General features: G+C 41.0%; 1 protein-coding gene across 1 annotated transcript in view; it reads right to left on the minus strand.

The window, feature by feature from the left end:
* The window catches only part of sash1b (SAM and SH3 domain containing 1b), a 64,570-nt gene that overhangs the window by 2,144 nt on the left and 46,230 nt on the right, over positions 1-16,196 (minus strand). The window contains exons 2-17 of the mRNA XM_085392313.1: positions 11,425-11,553; positions 10,878-10,928; positions 10,489-10,538; positions 8,117-8,157; positions 7,756-7,842; positions 7,534-7,646; positions 7,076-7,174; positions 5,930-6,062; positions 5,179-5,570; positions 4,519-4,593; positions 4,074-4,217; positions 3,837-3,969; positions 3,435-3,604; positions 3,141-3,347; positions 2,410-2,560; positions 702-833 (exon numbers count right to left, since the gene is read on the minus strand). Of these exons, the coding sequence (XP_085248439.1) occupies positions 702-833; positions 2,410-2,560; positions 3,141-3,347; positions 3,435-3,604; positions 3,837-3,969; positions 4,074-4,217; positions 4,519-4,593; positions 5,179-5,570; positions 5,930-6,062; positions 7,076-7,174; positions 7,534-7,646; positions 7,756-7,842; positions 8,117-8,157; positions 10,489-10,538; positions 10,878-10,928; positions 11,425-11,553 (2,107 nt within the window). The remainder of the gene's footprint in view (positions 1-701; positions 834-2,409; positions 2,561-3,140; positions 3,348-3,434; positions 3,605-3,836; positions 3,970-4,073; positions 4,218-4,518; positions 4,594-5,178; positions 5,571-5,929; positions 6,063-7,075; positions 7,175-7,533; positions 7,647-7,755; positions 7,843-8,116; positions 8,158-10,488; positions 10,539-10,877; positions 10,929-11,424; positions 11,554-16,196) is intronic.

Here is a 16,196-nt window from a genome sequence, read left to right on the forward strand (position 1 = left end):
GAATCTTAAAGGAAATACACTTTAAGGTGAGGCTGATCTGACATCTTAGTCCAATCACGTAACATTCAGAAAGCACAGCTCTTTGCATTTCGACAGTTTGTAGACTTAAGTCTAAAGAGAAAACCACTGTAAGCATGATACAGCTGTGAATAAAGCGAGCACTTACTGCAAAAATGTACTGTTTTTAATGTAAGTAGACCTAAAGCTTGTTTAAACACTCATCACACAACAGCCACCACTTTCAGCAAATGCAAAAACCACCACACAAGTCAACACTGCGGATCTATTTGTAGATCTGCAAGCTGCTCTGCACGCAGCTTCTTCCAAGGCCTGAAAAATGTCACTGCTCAGCTCAACATCAAGTAAATTTGCTAGTCCCTTGTTACCTGTCCTCTGTATTATGTTGAGAAGGCAAGTGATGCCAACTTTCAGAAGCACTGAACAGACACGTGACCGCAAAACAGTTTGATTCAGTGATGCAGAAACAGAAAAAAGCATGACGATGCTTGAGGGAAGAAAAAAACAAACAAACATGAAGCGCTAGAAGTAAATGCGACGACAGCTGAGTCTTTCCAGAAGAGCATGGAAACAGAATCTGGTGGATTGGAATGCTTGAGCTGGAGAGTCTTTCTAGACAGGGATGAGGCAGAGGAGGGCTGAAGAAGCGTACAGTGTTCACAGGCGGGTCAGGCTGTCATTACCGTTCTCCAGGTTCTCATTACTCTCGTAGCAGCCAGAGTCTCGCGGGGAGTCTCCCAAGAGGCCACGCCTGTCCGGCAGCAGCTTCTCCTGTGAGCTTTCAGACTGACCGCTTCGCTCTGGGTCGCTGCTTCCTGCAATGCACAACGCCGCCACCAGGGGCATGACAGTCAAAAGAAAGTCGTGCAAAACTGTGACTTCCAAGTAGGGCTGGGTATCGTCACTGATTTCTAGAATCGATTCAATTCCGATTCACAAGGTCCCGAATCGATTCGATCCACGATTCGATTTAATTCGATTTAATTCGATTCAATTCGATTTAAATCTGGGAAATTTTGACAGTCAGAAATATTATAATTCAGATCAGTACATTTACATATTTTTGTATCAATAAAAAGGAAGCTGACACACGCAAGACTTTATCACAGGTGTGAGCGTCACAGCAGCTGAAGATAAAACACAGAAAAACATGAAGGTGATTTTCCTGGCCTGGGATTTTATAAAATATTCTGCAGTACATCAAAAACGAAAGAAAACCATTAATCAACATATGAACATTACCTCTGAAGTTACAGCGGTTTGATTACAGACACAGCGTTTTGCATTTTGAATAATTTTAAAAAGTTTAAATTTGTTCAGTATTGAACAGCAGAAATGAGGTTTTCTTTTCGGAAGAATGTAAAAGGGAAAAAAACAGCGGCTGACAGTAGACTTGTGCGTAACAAGCAAGCGAATAATGAAGAAAGGGAAACTGTTCTTGAAGTACAGAGAGAGAGCTGTGCATCGCGGTGGAAGCAAAACAGTAAAAGTCAGAGTGAATACATGACGATGTTTATGTGAAGCGTTTGGATCTTCTTTTGCTGCTGGTTCGGTCAATATTGTTTGGAGAGAGATCAAACTAACAGCTTTAGAATCGGCTCATAAAGGGCGTGAACACAAAGCGTGGACCCGCCGACAGATCAGAATCAGCGAGCTGTCGGCTTTCAGCCCCGACCGTGAGAAAGGCGACATCTAACTGATTCTGATCCGCAGGTCGCGCTGTGTGTTTAAGTCTATGTGCAGAATCCGTGTACCTGCTCTCATTTACTGTCTTAACTGTTTGGTGGTTCTTGAAATTTTGTGAGATGTCACCAGAGATTCTGGCATTTCGGGCAAAATAAATTTATATTAAAAAAATCAATTCAGGATTTTAATGAATCGATTTTACGTTATCCAAGCCAGAATCGATTTTAATCGATGAATCGATTATAAAAACCCACCCCTACTTCCAAGTCTAAACATGCATTCTTTCCGATGGCCAGCAGGGGGCAACTACTCAGACTTTGTTAGAAGAAAAAATGCCCCTCAGTCTCTTTACTTTGTGACCTCAAACAATTTCCCGATGTTATGATCCCAGTTGCTAGTTTCAAGCCATACATGAATTAAATGGTAAAATTTTGCAAATTACTGTGGCTATTTGAGTTAAAGAGGATTATGCAGGATTTGTTCATTTATTCTTCAAAATTTAACTATTAAACCATGAGATGCAGCAACAACAGAAAAAATGTCTACAGAAGCTGAAACCAAACTCGGACTGTGTGTCTACTGCAGACAGTATTTAGATACCGATCTGTACATCTAAACCCTCAAATATTCTAATTTGAAATGTGGCCCTTGGATTGAGGACGTTTCTATGATAGAGCGAGACTTTCTATTGTTTGTCTGACCCACCATCATATTCTTGCAGCAGCTCCACAGCGGTGAGCAACACGGCTCTGTGTTGCGAGTCTGTGATGTTGAGTTCGTCCAGGTCCTCCTCCTCTAGCAACTTAAATGTGTCTAGATCCTCGTAACCGTTAAAAAGAAAGGTGGGCAGGTGCTCCTGTAGAAAGGCGATAATAAAAGGTGCACAAACCGATCCATTAAAATATGTAAGAGGGATGCCATTTGAGCATGCACATCTTGCAAAACAAATATGAAGTTAGCTTAATTTTAAAATTTCCCAACACAGATGAAAATGAAAAATAATCTATTTAAGCTACAGGTAAAAGTTGTAAGTTTGACATTTTAGAAAATACTCCTATTGGCCTGCTGTGAGTAAGGTGATGCTTAAGACTGAGAGGAGAGGGAAGCATCATACAAAATAAAGGCAAATCTCACTAACATGTTAAAACTCTTAATATATAACTATCACTTATATACTTACATATAACTAGTTGCTTTTGCACTTTATTTCCCCATTGATTTAACAAACAGTATGTAACACCTTACTAGTGAGGAGGTGGGGGAATAATATTAGTCTGTACAGATTTGAAGGTGGTTGCTGTTATCAACTCTCAAAAAGAAAGCAAGTAAGTGTACTTCCCCTGAATGTCAAACTGTTCCTTTAAATAGAGCTAAAGCCAATCACATGCAAGTATTTTAGTCACTGCTTTTAATCACAAATGTACGCCTTTCTTTACTTTGAGGTTGATGCGATCAAGCAGTTCCTCCACAGAGGTGGGTTTGGGTTGCCGGGCCTTTCTCCTCCTGCGTGTTTTCTTGGGCTTCACCTCCTCTTCGTTCAGAACATCCACATAAATGAACTTGAAGGTTCCGACTTTACCGTTGAGCATCCCCATCCACGTACCCATCGGAGGCTTACTAATGATTTCGATGATGTCTCCGCTCTGCGAATCGAGATAAGCTGAGCTTGAGTTTTTTTGTTTTTCAGTACGAGCTCATATCTAAGTAGTGAGCAATATAACATAGCCTACCTTCAGCTTTAGGGAGTCGGTGTCATAGGGACTTGGAGTGAAATCTGTGTGAACCAGAGCACGTCCACAGAAGGGTCCACGGTAAGGCAGCTCGTCTTCCTCTCCGTCCTCAGACTTCACACTCTCTCTGTTGCTGTTGGAGGAGTCGGTGGTGCCCACCGTCTGACCACCTGCACGAATCAGAAAAGAAGATGTCACATCAAGACCACAAGTTATCATGGGTCTGTTAGTATCTGAAAAATATTATAAATGTTCTTCTTTACTTCAGGAGTTAGTTTTTTTTTAACCACAGATGAATACAGCGAGATCAGAATGTTTAGACTACTTCAAAAGCGATAAACATCAAACATCAAGTTTAAACAAATACTGAGAGTTATTAAAATATACACGACACAGACATACTCATGGAACTCTGTCCGCTGAGAGAACTCCTCAGGCTTTCCACGGACCCTCCTGGCTTCAGTTTGGGCTTCTCCAAAGAGTCAGAGTCTATCTGAGGCGAGTGAGGGCAGCTGGAAGAGCGATCTGGACTTGACTGGAAGATATAAGGACAAAAAAACCCATTTATTACACTTGCTTAAAAATCCTCACACCCATACTTTACAATGATAACACACATAAATGCTTCTAAAAACATACCTGCTCAGAGAGAGAACTATGGTATCGCTTGGAAATGTGTTTGCGCATCGTCTCTCTCACAGACTTGACTTTTTTACCCAGAGAGATACGAGGTGTTGGTGGGAATTTAACGCCATCTCTCAAATCCCCGTCTCCAGTTTTGATCTAATTTACAAACACAGAGAAGTAAAAAGGATGGAAATAAGTAAATCAGATTAAACTTATAATTCATATTTATTTAGATAGCTTTAGGATTCCTTGCACAGCTTATATATTTTAATAAATCTTGTGTACTTCACATTTACTTTCATATCTGTGTCACAAATTTTTATGGCTCTCTATTTAATTTCATCGTTTTTGATCCATTCTTGTTGCACACAGAGGGCTACACAATACTGCATATATTCTCTACATATTACAGACAATAAAGTTGACTTTGATTCAGGTCACATTTAGTGCCACATACAGTGTTATCGTTCTCAGGGCTGACTGCAGTCACTGAGCGGTTGGTCAGGTCGAATCCTCCAAAGCTAGAAGCTCTCTGTGAAAACACAAGAGAAAGCAAGAAATGAGATTTTAGAGCACGGTCTGTCTTCTGCTGCAGGTGCAATTGTTCCCACCATTTATGCTTTTAAGCCACAAGAATAACAACATAAGGCTGACATAGAGAAATGAATAAATAAAAAGACAGTGTTATGGAAAATGTACACGTCTAGTGGTTTGTTAGTTCCTGAGGTTGCTTATTATTCATTCTTAAATAGACTTCAACTATGTTTACGTTTAACCAGGATCAGTGATGGTGTATGGTACCACTGATAGGCACCAGTCTTGTTTAGTTAAGCATTAATCCCGAGTTTCTGTACAAATACAAGACAACAAGAAGATAAGAATAAATGAGGCTATTATGTACAAACTGTGACATGTTTAGGAATTTAGAACTTTATGTGAGTGTGCCAGACTCTCTTTCAAACTAAAAGGCCAGTTTAAATGGGCAGTTTGTTGTTGCCTCATTGAGACGCTTAAATAATGGTACCAATGGTGCAAACTCACTAACAATGGAGGTGAAAGGATTCGTTACTAAACAATCTAGACTGCAGTCTTTATTTAAATGTGCCTGTGTACTCACCCCGTGGTGACTGAGTGGGTTGAGGACCGGGTGACGCAGCGCGCCATCGGTCACCGAGCGTGCAATTTTGGGTTCCTCACTGCAGCCCTCTGTTTCAGAAAAAGAAGAGCCTTCGCCTGGCTCCCGCACCTCCCCTGCTATGTTGGTCTCCTGGTGAATAGGGCTACCACTAGACTTGCTCAAGGTCTGGAAGGTCTTTTGGCTACTGCAGGTGTCCACACTGCTGGATGACGGCGAGGTGGTCAGGCTGTCCGGGTCTCGGTTATAGGAGAGTTGCTCCTGCAGGGTTGAAGCCAGGGAGTCCACTGGACAGACTAAAGGTTTCCTCTGCAAACCTGAATATAGAGAGATGCTGGCATCTCCACAGGGAAGGCCATCTGCATTCAGGCTCTCTGGTGGGTAAAAAGAGAACAGAAGAGAGTTTATTAACAAATCTAATAAAATCAGCAACTGCATTTATTAATTATTTGATAATAGCTGCAATTTGTGAGCCATTCATGGTCAATACTAAAGAAATAAGATTGTTACAGCATCTACTGCTTCAGAGAGCTTTTCCAATCTGCCAATAAAACTGTATTTGATACTTTTATCTTTGGAAACTTGCCAGATTGTGGTTTTTGAGCATTATTTAAAGCAGGGGAAAAGTAAAAACATGCTATAAATATGCCACATAAATGCCACATTCAGCACCGCGGTGTGCCACACTGCTTCCTCTACCACATTAGATACTATCTGAGAGTAGTTTTAGTACCCTCTGCTCCAGGCCTCTTAGACTCATCAATCCTGATCAGCTTCTTCTTCGTTTTCCGGGTTGAGTTGACCAGCTTGTGGAGCCTCCTGAATGTGACAGATTCCTCTTGTTCGTTGTCTGACAGGTCGCAGGGCTGATGGAAAAGAATATTAAGAACTGTATTAATAGACAACATCTGTAACAACACTTTGGCTCTGAGGCCTAATATTCTCAGTAGGTCAGGAGATATTATGCAACACTTTTGCTTTTTGTATACTACAGTGTGCAAGCCTAAAACTGTGAGCTATCTTAATTACTCTCATTTCTAGTAACTCATCAGCGTACTTGCTGTGGATGCTTTGCAACTATCTGTTGTAGAAGCTTGTAGCTTAATATAAATATATGTGGTAGGAAACCACAGTGATGACACTGGGGCCCCGTGCAGAGAGCTAACACATACACAGTGGGTCACAGCAGACTAAAAAAAGCCTTCTATGTACAGAAAATTAAATAGCTATCTGCTTGGAAATCACCTTAACCATTATCTGAAAATGTCAGTGGTGCATTTGCAGTCTTGGGTCATGCATGCTGAGCACTATCTGCTGACCAAAACATCAGCGGCATGCATCTCTCAGAACAGACATCGTGAGACCAAATGAAAGCTGATTAGCAGCTTGAAATATACAATAGAAGTTCAGAGTTAGAAGGAAGGATTTTTATTTTACAAAGGTCACATAAATACAAAAAAAAGAGAAGAGTGAGATTGATACATATAGTAAAGAGAAACAGTCAGGCCATACAGACTAATGTGAAAAATGTGCCCTGAACCTGAGCCCCCTAATCACCCCACCCACGCATAATAGAGCTGCAGCCTGCATAACAGAGCCCTGTGCTGAATCCACCCGCTCACCACAGCACAATAGGGGGTTAGGGCTTTGACAGCAATGAATAGAAGCTCGTCCAATGCCCTGCAGTTGGGAAAGGACCCTGAGCTGCAGGGCTTTAGAGGGGCCCTGGTTCATCATCGGGACAGAGCGAAAAAGAAAACGGCACTGTCAACGCCTCAGCAGCGTTGGCACGGGTAAATCGGAGGTCCTCATGCACAACACACTGTCTGAAGTAGCGATTCAGCATTAAAAAGCAAATAAGATGCCCTTAGAGACTTACGTTACAGCTGAACGACTCATTTGGGGTACTGGAGGGATCAGTGGACTCTGTGAGATCAGCCTTGTATGTCTGTCTGTTTTGTATTTCAAACTCCTTCAGCTGCAAAAAAAGAATGAGCCTGTTAGTTAATGATGTAGATTTAGAGTCTATTATGAGGAGCCAATCAGTCAAAGAGGAAGTAATCCTGGAAAATGTAGTATGTAGTATTTTATGATGAATTATAAAAATTACATGATATTCACTGTGCAGATTAAACCCTAGTTTGACCATATATCTGCATAAGATTAAATCGTGCCAGGACTTTTTTTTGTGATGCATGGATACAAAGTTTCCGACAATATGATAAGACTTTCTTGTAGTTTATCCATAAAAATGTGTGTTTTTCCCCCACAAGGTCAAAGTAACACAGCAGCTGGATAATCTAAGGTTGAGTTTCTCTGGGATGCAGAACATCCTACCCGTGCCAGGGCTTCCTCTATGGAGATCATGTTTTCCTTCACCATCATCATCAGCTGAATTCGCTCCTCATCACTCATCGTAACTTCACTGGCCACAAACCCAACATCATCACCTGCAAAAATTAGCAATGACACCTTACATTAAGGAACACGACGAAATTTAAGAAAAATTCTTAATGTCAAAAAAACCAAAAGCATTTTTTTCATGTTTATTTGAGGTACCTTTTGAGATCTGACGAACGACACCCTTCTGGGACTTCTTGAAACTTTGCCAAAAAGACTTGCTCTTTCGTTTTCCATCCCATTTTCCTATTACATATAAACCAATTTTAGCACAGGAGAAATTAAAAACACAACAACAAAACAGATTCAAAGTATAATCACCCCAAATTGATAAACAGGTAAACAATAAAGTAGTATGGTAAGGGAAAGAATTCCTTCCATTTCTCCAGAAGAAATAAATGAACAAATCTTAGTGGTGATTAGGAAAGATTAAGTGTGTAAATGAACATGTGAAAACTCATATTTATTTAATATAGAATAAAAAATGAAAACAAAATACACCAGTCAAGTTTGGACTTACCTCCTGATCCATCGTCCGAGCTGGATTTGTGAACAGGAAACCTAAAAATTAACAAAAAATATTCAGTTAATCAGAAAAGCTCGAATAAAAAACAAACAAACATCAAACTAAAGAACACGACACTACCTGCTGTCCAAAGTTATTTTCTTCATCTTTTTTACTGCTATCCCACCATTTCCCCTAACAACTCAACTTCAGATTTAAAAAAAAATTAAATTAAAATAAACTAAAATAAAAAAAAAACAAACAAAAAAAACACACTGTGCCTCAAGACACTAGCATCACATTAGAGGCAAATCAAACAGACTGGCTCGCTCTTGGCCGATGAACACCGATCAGTGCTCTGCGTCCATCTCTGGAACAATGGAGCACTGTTCTTGTCCGTTTGGGGTTTTGCAGCCGCGGCGGCACCAACGTGGCCTCTGCATTCCCTGCACACGTTCACTCTCTCTTTCTGCCTCTCTCTTCATCTCTCTGGACTGTTTGTTTGTGTCCGTCTTTCTCACAGCCTCTCTCTGTTCACGCTTGTTTGTGGTCATTCACTTTGAAGCCAGATCAAGTTTATGCTTTTAAATCGGAAGTCATGGGTTTATTCCTGATTATAGAGTTGCTTAGTAATATTTTAAATGCTGCTTTGTTTGTTTTGTTATTGATTTGTATTAGTTGTGTGTCAGCCTGGTTTAAGGTTACTGTATCCAGAGTACGCAGGTACTGTGCAAAAGTCTTATGCTTCTCAACTTTCTTTATATTTTGCTAGGAAAATTGGAAAATGGGTGCAGCAACTGAACGATGTGCAAACAGAGTTTATTTAGGCCTGTGTCAGGCTGGCAACCTGTGCAGTATGAACCCCGCTTCTCGCCCTATAGTAGCTGGGGTCGTCTCCAGCCCTCTGCAACCCTGAACTGGATTAGCAGAAGCGAATGGATGTATGTACAATTCCACTCAGCTTTAAAGCTGATATTTGGTATGACCACCTTTATTCTTCAAAAGCCTGAACTCTCTCAGGTGAGCTTTCTTGTAATCTCTTTAACTAGTCTTCAGAAATAGTTCTCAGTGGTTCTTAAAGGACATTGACAGCTCTTCTCTGGATGTTGGCTGGCCTTTCAAGATGATCCCACACTGCTTGTTGAGTAGTTGAGGTCCTGATATGTGTTCCATTGTGTGTTTTTCTATCCAGGTATGCTTTTACAATATTGGCAGTGCACTTGTGATCATTATTAGTCTAAAAAAAAGAAAAAAAAGAAACTTCTTCTCAAAGTTGAAGGAATCATGAACAAAGGTCTTCAACATCACTGGCTGAAATGCAGATTAAAAAGGTGACAGTCTCTCTACTGTGTCTCACTTCATAACACCACTTGCCACTGATTATGTGTTCAGTCCTTGTGTAATTTGGCACCGCTCAAAGCTCATATTCCATTCCTTAATAATGGCTTCTTGACAGCCACCCTACTGAGACCATTTCTAATGAGACTTCAGTAAGTTCTGTAAAAACACCTTCAAAAATTACAGGAAAGTCTGTCTTGTTGAAAGCAAAACATAAAGAAATAATTGGTGGCTCAATACTTTTGCACATTACATATTGAAGATAAGCTCCAACTATTTTGTGCAGATGTTATTAAATGCTCCCATTTACCACAGGAAATAGCATAAAGACTCCTCATGCACTGTGAGAAAGAAAGCATTATGAGAGGACCGTGCCTTGATTGTGAACTTTAAAAAGATATCATTGAAATCATTTTTAAAAAGTGTAAAAGAAACATGCTTGTTTCCAAAAAGGAGCCCTAATTTTGCTGATAGTCGCATTCATGAAATTCCTATGGAGTGATCCCACTAGGGGGCAGAGTAGGATTCCTGCTAATCCCGTTCTAACAGGAATTACACAGTTCCATCCCCGTCCAGGTTCTGAATAAAACAGGCCTCTTTGCAATGATAATTAAATCCTGAAAAACGAGAACAGCTATTACTCAACTTTCAGGAAACTTTTACATCTGCACAAACAAATCTAATAAAATCAATATGTCGCTTTCTCATTACTCGTCATATAAATTATTCGATCTTATTCAGCTTTCCAATGACAAAACGTGACTAATCTTCAAAATGTTTCCAAAGAAACAATGAAAGGAAGGAAGGACGTTTAGAGGTTACACAGAAATACTTCATAAATGTGACACCAGGAAACAGAGGAAATGCACGTGTCCACGGGGCGGTGGAGATCACACAGGAAGAGTCATAGCAGTGCAGCTTCCAGAAGTCATGGACTTTAAATTTAAATCATCTTTTCCTCGATACTTCCTCACAATACTTCCCAAAGTCAGGGAAGCTGTGCTATACTCATGTATAGGGTTATTTTTATATGTATATATTCTTTATACCTTCTTTCGGTCTCCGGAGTCGACATGGTGCTGCTGAGTCCTAGAGATTCCTAAGGAGATGAAAAACACATGTTAAATATACATATATACAGGGAATGGCAAATCTTTTTCTACTCAGCTGGATCAAAGTCCAGACATTCACCAAACCTAAAAACTTCCATATATAACTTGTCATACGTCATCATGTTTTAGGATCTACTTCCAAGAACAGTGTCAAGGCCAGTTCTTTTCCCGGCAGTCACTCGGATGTTACTTTGTGGCCTAGTACACTGACTCGGGATAAATCATGACTAGCCAATTCCTCTGCCTCTTATCAGCCTGTCTGCTGACACACGGGAAAGGAAGTTGCCTTCTCCCGGGGTCTGACACGCTCAGAGCTGGACACTCACCTGGATCTGTGAGCGCAGCTGCACTGATGTGGCCACTGAGTCAATCGTTCCCTGAAACACACATACACGGGAAGTGGAGGAGTAAATCATAGTGTCATCATAACATAAGAACAGACAAAATTTTCATTTGACTGAATCACCCAAAAGGTGACTCAGTCAAAAGGTTAACCTAAGGTAAAAAACCAAAAGTCAGAATCAGAAACTAAAAACAAGTTGCAGTGAAGACCCAACCTCAGGGACAGCTCTGCATGTGAGAAAATATGCTTACTCACTTTCATGCAAGATGAGAAAATCAGTAAGGGATCTATTTATTGTAGAGCCGCTAACTTACATAAGCAAAAATACAATGTGGTAACGTGACTTTTAAAAAGTGCAGGTAGGCGGATTTTGTCCCCTTCTGCTTGCATGAGGCCTGAAAACAGCTGGGCTAAGTTCAGAGTGAATAAACAGCTGACTAATGGATACGAATGCACTAATATACATTTCTCAATAGTTCCACACTAAACCTTAAACCCTGATCTTAATGGACAAGAAAAAGACAATTTACCATCTCTGCATCTTGCACTACTTTGCGTTTCCGTAGCTCCTCCATCCTTTCGCATACGTCACTGAGGGAGGTGCCGTAATACTGAGAGTACTCCTGAGCCAGGTCATCTAGGTTCCCCACCGTGCCATCCTGCAAGAGAGGGATTCACACTGGCACTCAGATACGAGCACAGATCAGGAGAGGAAAGCGACACCCGGTGAGGGTTGACCAAGATACTAAACAGCAGGCAACCACTGTAAACATGAAGCCATTGTTTGAAAGTTTAGCACTTACACCAGTAACATAGACAGCCAGGAACCACTGAGATAAAGCCCCAGGGCATAAGATAACGCATCAAAGACACTCGGCTGCAATACCAACTCTGTTTGCACCAGCTTATCATCTTCCTGCCCGGTGACCCCATCCCACCTCCTCAGCCCTCCTTAGACCTGACCTCAAGGCCAGAAGAGGCAGCGTGTGACGCAACTGCAACACTCACTCTGCTCTCACAGTCATCGGGACTTGACTTAAGAGGCCACGGTTCAGTCTTCCGTAAATCAGGAGAAGCAGAATCACTCAGTGGGATCGTGAGTCTTTGCCCTGACACACAGCTCGTTCTCCTGCATGTAACCCCCTTTTTGGTTTCCTTCAATTGTAAAAGCTGGATGCTGTGTGCCTCTTGTTGTGTGGGAAGATAATAAATCACAGAATCTGTGCTGAGCTTTGTGCTTCAGTGACCCTTGGGATCAGGAATTAACACATTGTGGGAATTTTCTTTTCATGGAAATGATTCTAGATCTAAACAGGAAGTTTTAAATCAGAAGAATTTAAAGTAACTCTCAAAAAATACTGTTAATGTTTGTTATCATGACCAACCCATATAAGCTTTCTGCTCACAAAACAACCTTCCCTCTTTTACAAAAAAAATTCATACAACACCTGTGATAGAGGATCACTAAACCAAAAACAACAACAAAACAAAACAAAAAAACTAAATTGTGATGGTTTTTGTTTGCCTTTAACATTTGGAGACACGCTAAAAACACTACAACATTATCATATCACCCTTTAAGCTTGTTGGAGTCACATAGGTCTAGCAGACACGGGGCAACATTAGTATTCATTTGAAATGGTGTTTCTTCCCACCTGGGGAGTGTAAATCCTCATGCATTCTGCTTTAAGCTCAGTTTCTGTCTTTTATTTGGGTGGAGACTCGTTACTAGTCTCCACCATGTTCCCAGCTTGTTGCCAACTCTGTCTGCGAGGTGCTAAGCAGGAAGCGTCCAGTAACTTTATAGAAGTTTCTCAATGAAGACAGCTGCCTGCCTGTGATGTCTAGGAAGTGATGGTGTGAGAGTGGTGAAAGTAAACAATAAGATTCTCTGTAGTCTCACGGGAAAACTGCAGAGTGAGGTGATATTTCTTTGTGGACTTGCCTGTAACCGTGCCTACAGTTCTTTCTAACAAGTTAATTCATGTCTCACAGGTCCCCAGACGGTGTATTTTCAACTCAGGATACTTCACAGGTTGGTGAGGGAGCACATTCAATTAGGGGAATCTATCAGACGACCTGGACGACACAATATATATTACAGACACATTACACATGCATTGCAACCCTGAACTTGTCTAGGCATCACCCCATCAGCCAGTTTTGACATTAAATGTCTGAACTTGCCAGTAACATTTAGTACAAAGCATGTGAAAGGTCTGATTTGACCCATGTGAAATTATTGCAGGAGTTGTTTTTTTTTGAGAAAGAAACTGCAGATGATGTTGCAGCATGATTCTCCAGATTCTTATTGAGCTCATGCATGAAAATGGCTCCGAAATTTCTCTCTCACTGAATATTTATTTGTAATTATAGCTAAAATAGTTTTTATGTTATTTAAATGGTGATTCTCTAAAACAATGGCATGGTTATAGAAACCAGGGTTAAAGCAGTGTGTTTGTGTAGGTAAGAAGAAGAGGAGCGAGAAAACTTAAAGAAATCGGATCACCTTTTTTCAAGTGCCTAAGGAAAAAGAGTTGTAAGGGACAACAGGTTTTACTTTCAGTCAATGAGCTGTAAATGTTGATGCATTTACTGCTCGCTGACAAAAATTAAAATAATCTATTGCAGCTTCAGTTCCTGAAATACTAGTAATAAAGCAAGTCTGTTGTGTCTGCTCTTTGAGCCAATAACATGATTTGCATTTCTTTTCTCATGACTTGGACATTTTATAGTTAGAAGAAAACACTGGCAAATAAATAACAATGGGAGACTTTGGCTCCACATTTGGAATTAAAGAGGGTGGGTCTGTGATACCCAGGGAACTGTTTACCAGCAGGGGGTTGGGGTTGTGGTCGTTTGTGCTTATCAGGTTTTGACATTGCAACCAGCTGCAATCCTGAAAGGCTCATTCCGAGACACAGTTTGTGGTCTATATGGGGGGTGGGGTGACTAAGTAACTAAGGGATGGAGAAAAAAAATATACGTGTGAACAAATACAAGGAAAGCGAGGCGGACAAAATCTAATTAAATTTAGTGAGTAAAGTAAGTGAGTCTACTAATTTCTCCCCATGTAATTAACAACTGTGCATGAAAATGTCAGAAATCAACAGCGATGGTAAACCTGCAAAAACAGAAGATGTAGGAAGACAGCTGGTCATGACGTCTAGTCATGATTTAAGTCAAACTGTGTTCGTAATAGCCGTCCAGAATGTTCATAAGCTGTTTCACGCATGTTTATTATCTTGCTTCACTCATGCCATATCCTGAAGGCATGCAAATGGGCCTGCAGAAAACAGCCCTCTGCAGTGAAAAGTAATACTGTGGGCCCACTTGTCTTGTGTCATGATGGACTCTAACTGCCTCAACTGTCCAGAAGAGAGGCCCATTCATTTGGTAAATGACATGCCCCCGAGTCCAAGAAGGCTTGAAAATCTGGCTGCTTTTCATATAGAGGAGGAACAAGGCTTAGGCCGACTGAGAAGCTCTGCACTGTGCCTGGCTGCAGTCGCTCTTCTGCCTCCGACTGCCACTGGTTCACATAAACAGCCCATTGTAAAGCAGCCACATGACACTGCGGCGCCCTAAGTGCTTATTACACATGGTGGATGTCTAGTGTATACTTCCCTGTTATAGACAAATCTAAACACAACTTAAGTATACAGTCAGAAAAGTGAGCTGAACGTTAAATCGAATAAACAATCTCGCACATTCTTCCTCGGAGATGACTGACAAAAATACTGCAGCGTGCTTGAAATTCAACTGTTTCCAAATTAGCAGAGTCTGCGCCAAAACTGTAGCATGAGACATCGACCACAGAGGCTGGAAAAGGAGAGCGTGGTGTCACGTTTCTCGAGCAATAAGCATCTCATGGGCAGACAAAAGATCCACATGCCCCCAGGACCAAGAGTGTCTAATGAGTGTTTTTACAGTTCCTCTGGCTTGCCTTAACCACACCTGGGTCACAAAGTATCAGCAAATGTTTTTTTTTTTTAATCCTGCTCTGAGACAGAAATGTAGGTCACGTTATGTCAGAGGTCAATATGTCGAGTATGAGAAGGTCGACATCTTTTAGGTGAATTAGTGAAATCTGAGTTAAGTTCTGTGCTCTGATCACCAGATCTACAATGTGAAAAAGTCCATGTCTGCATCTATTTTAACAACCTTTTATTTACTAAAGCCTTGTGTTTGATTTGAACAGCTTAATTCAAACCAAATGACACTGTATGGTTACAGTTCAGCAGGGGACCTAATAAAGATCACTACATGCCTTCAACACATTACACTGAGTGATGTTTCAAAGGATCATGTGAGGACAAGCACCGACTTGGTTAATAACTTACTAACAAAAGCATTTGAAAGCACAGAAAGATTCAAAAGCAAAAACCAAGAGCAGAAAAAAGGCAACACGAATTCAGAGATCCTCTTGTTAATCTACAGAAAACTACCACCTCCGACCATAGCGCCGCATTCCGGGACATACATAAAAATACACTCACCGCAAACAGACATCTGTGTGCCAACAGCAGCCATCCAGTAGTTGCTCTTTAGTTCCACCACAGTTCTGTAAGTGAATGGCTCCCTTTGAATACTTAACTCAGTTTAAAGAGTGGAGGACAATACATCCTGAAGTAAAGGGGAGGGCAGTCCAGCGTGCATAAATTAGAGGGGGAGAGGGGGAGGGCAGGTTGGGGGGAGTTACAACCACATTTGACGCTGCTGCTGCTGCTGGGTGGGGCACTGTACTCTCTCCAGCTGCAGCCCACAGGGACTGGCTGACTCACATGTTCAAATAAACCACCACCTCTCAGTGTATGAAAGTGTGGCTGCATGTTTATGTCTGCAGTGGAGTTGGGAGAGTGATACATCAGGGGATTTTTTTCAAGTGTGGTTGCTGGTCATGAATGTCTCCCTCTGCTGATATGGAGGCTCTTCAGATCACACCTTAGCAGATGTGCACCCCAGGGGGTACTTCTGCTGTAGGCATGGGATGAATGGAAAGATTAGTAAACCAACTAAATGAGTGCATCTATAAATGATTAAAATAAATCGGTAAGTGTCAAAAGAGATTAGTAGTAATTGGTATAGCTGGTTAAAAGGACAGCACAAGTTTATCTATACTACTAATAGATTTAACAGCAGTACAAAAACAGCTATTACTGACATTCATTTAGCTGAATGTATTTGCTACGATTGAATAGAAAAATTAATCCAAACATTCACAGCTGGACTGGATGAAAAGTTATTTTGAAAAATTACAAGTGTTGAAGAAGAGCCCAGCAGTCTTTTTCCTCTTTAATGA

Source organism: Rhamphochromis longiceps, linkage group LG19 (genome assembly GCF_057381845.1).
Source record: "Rhamphochromis longiceps isolate RC_006_pf linkage group LG19, R_longiceps_female_GT1.1, whole genome shotgun sequence".
Taxonomy (NCBI): domain Eukaryota; kingdom Metazoa; phylum Chordata; class Actinopteri; order Cichliformes; family Cichlidae; genus Rhamphochromis; species Rhamphochromis longiceps.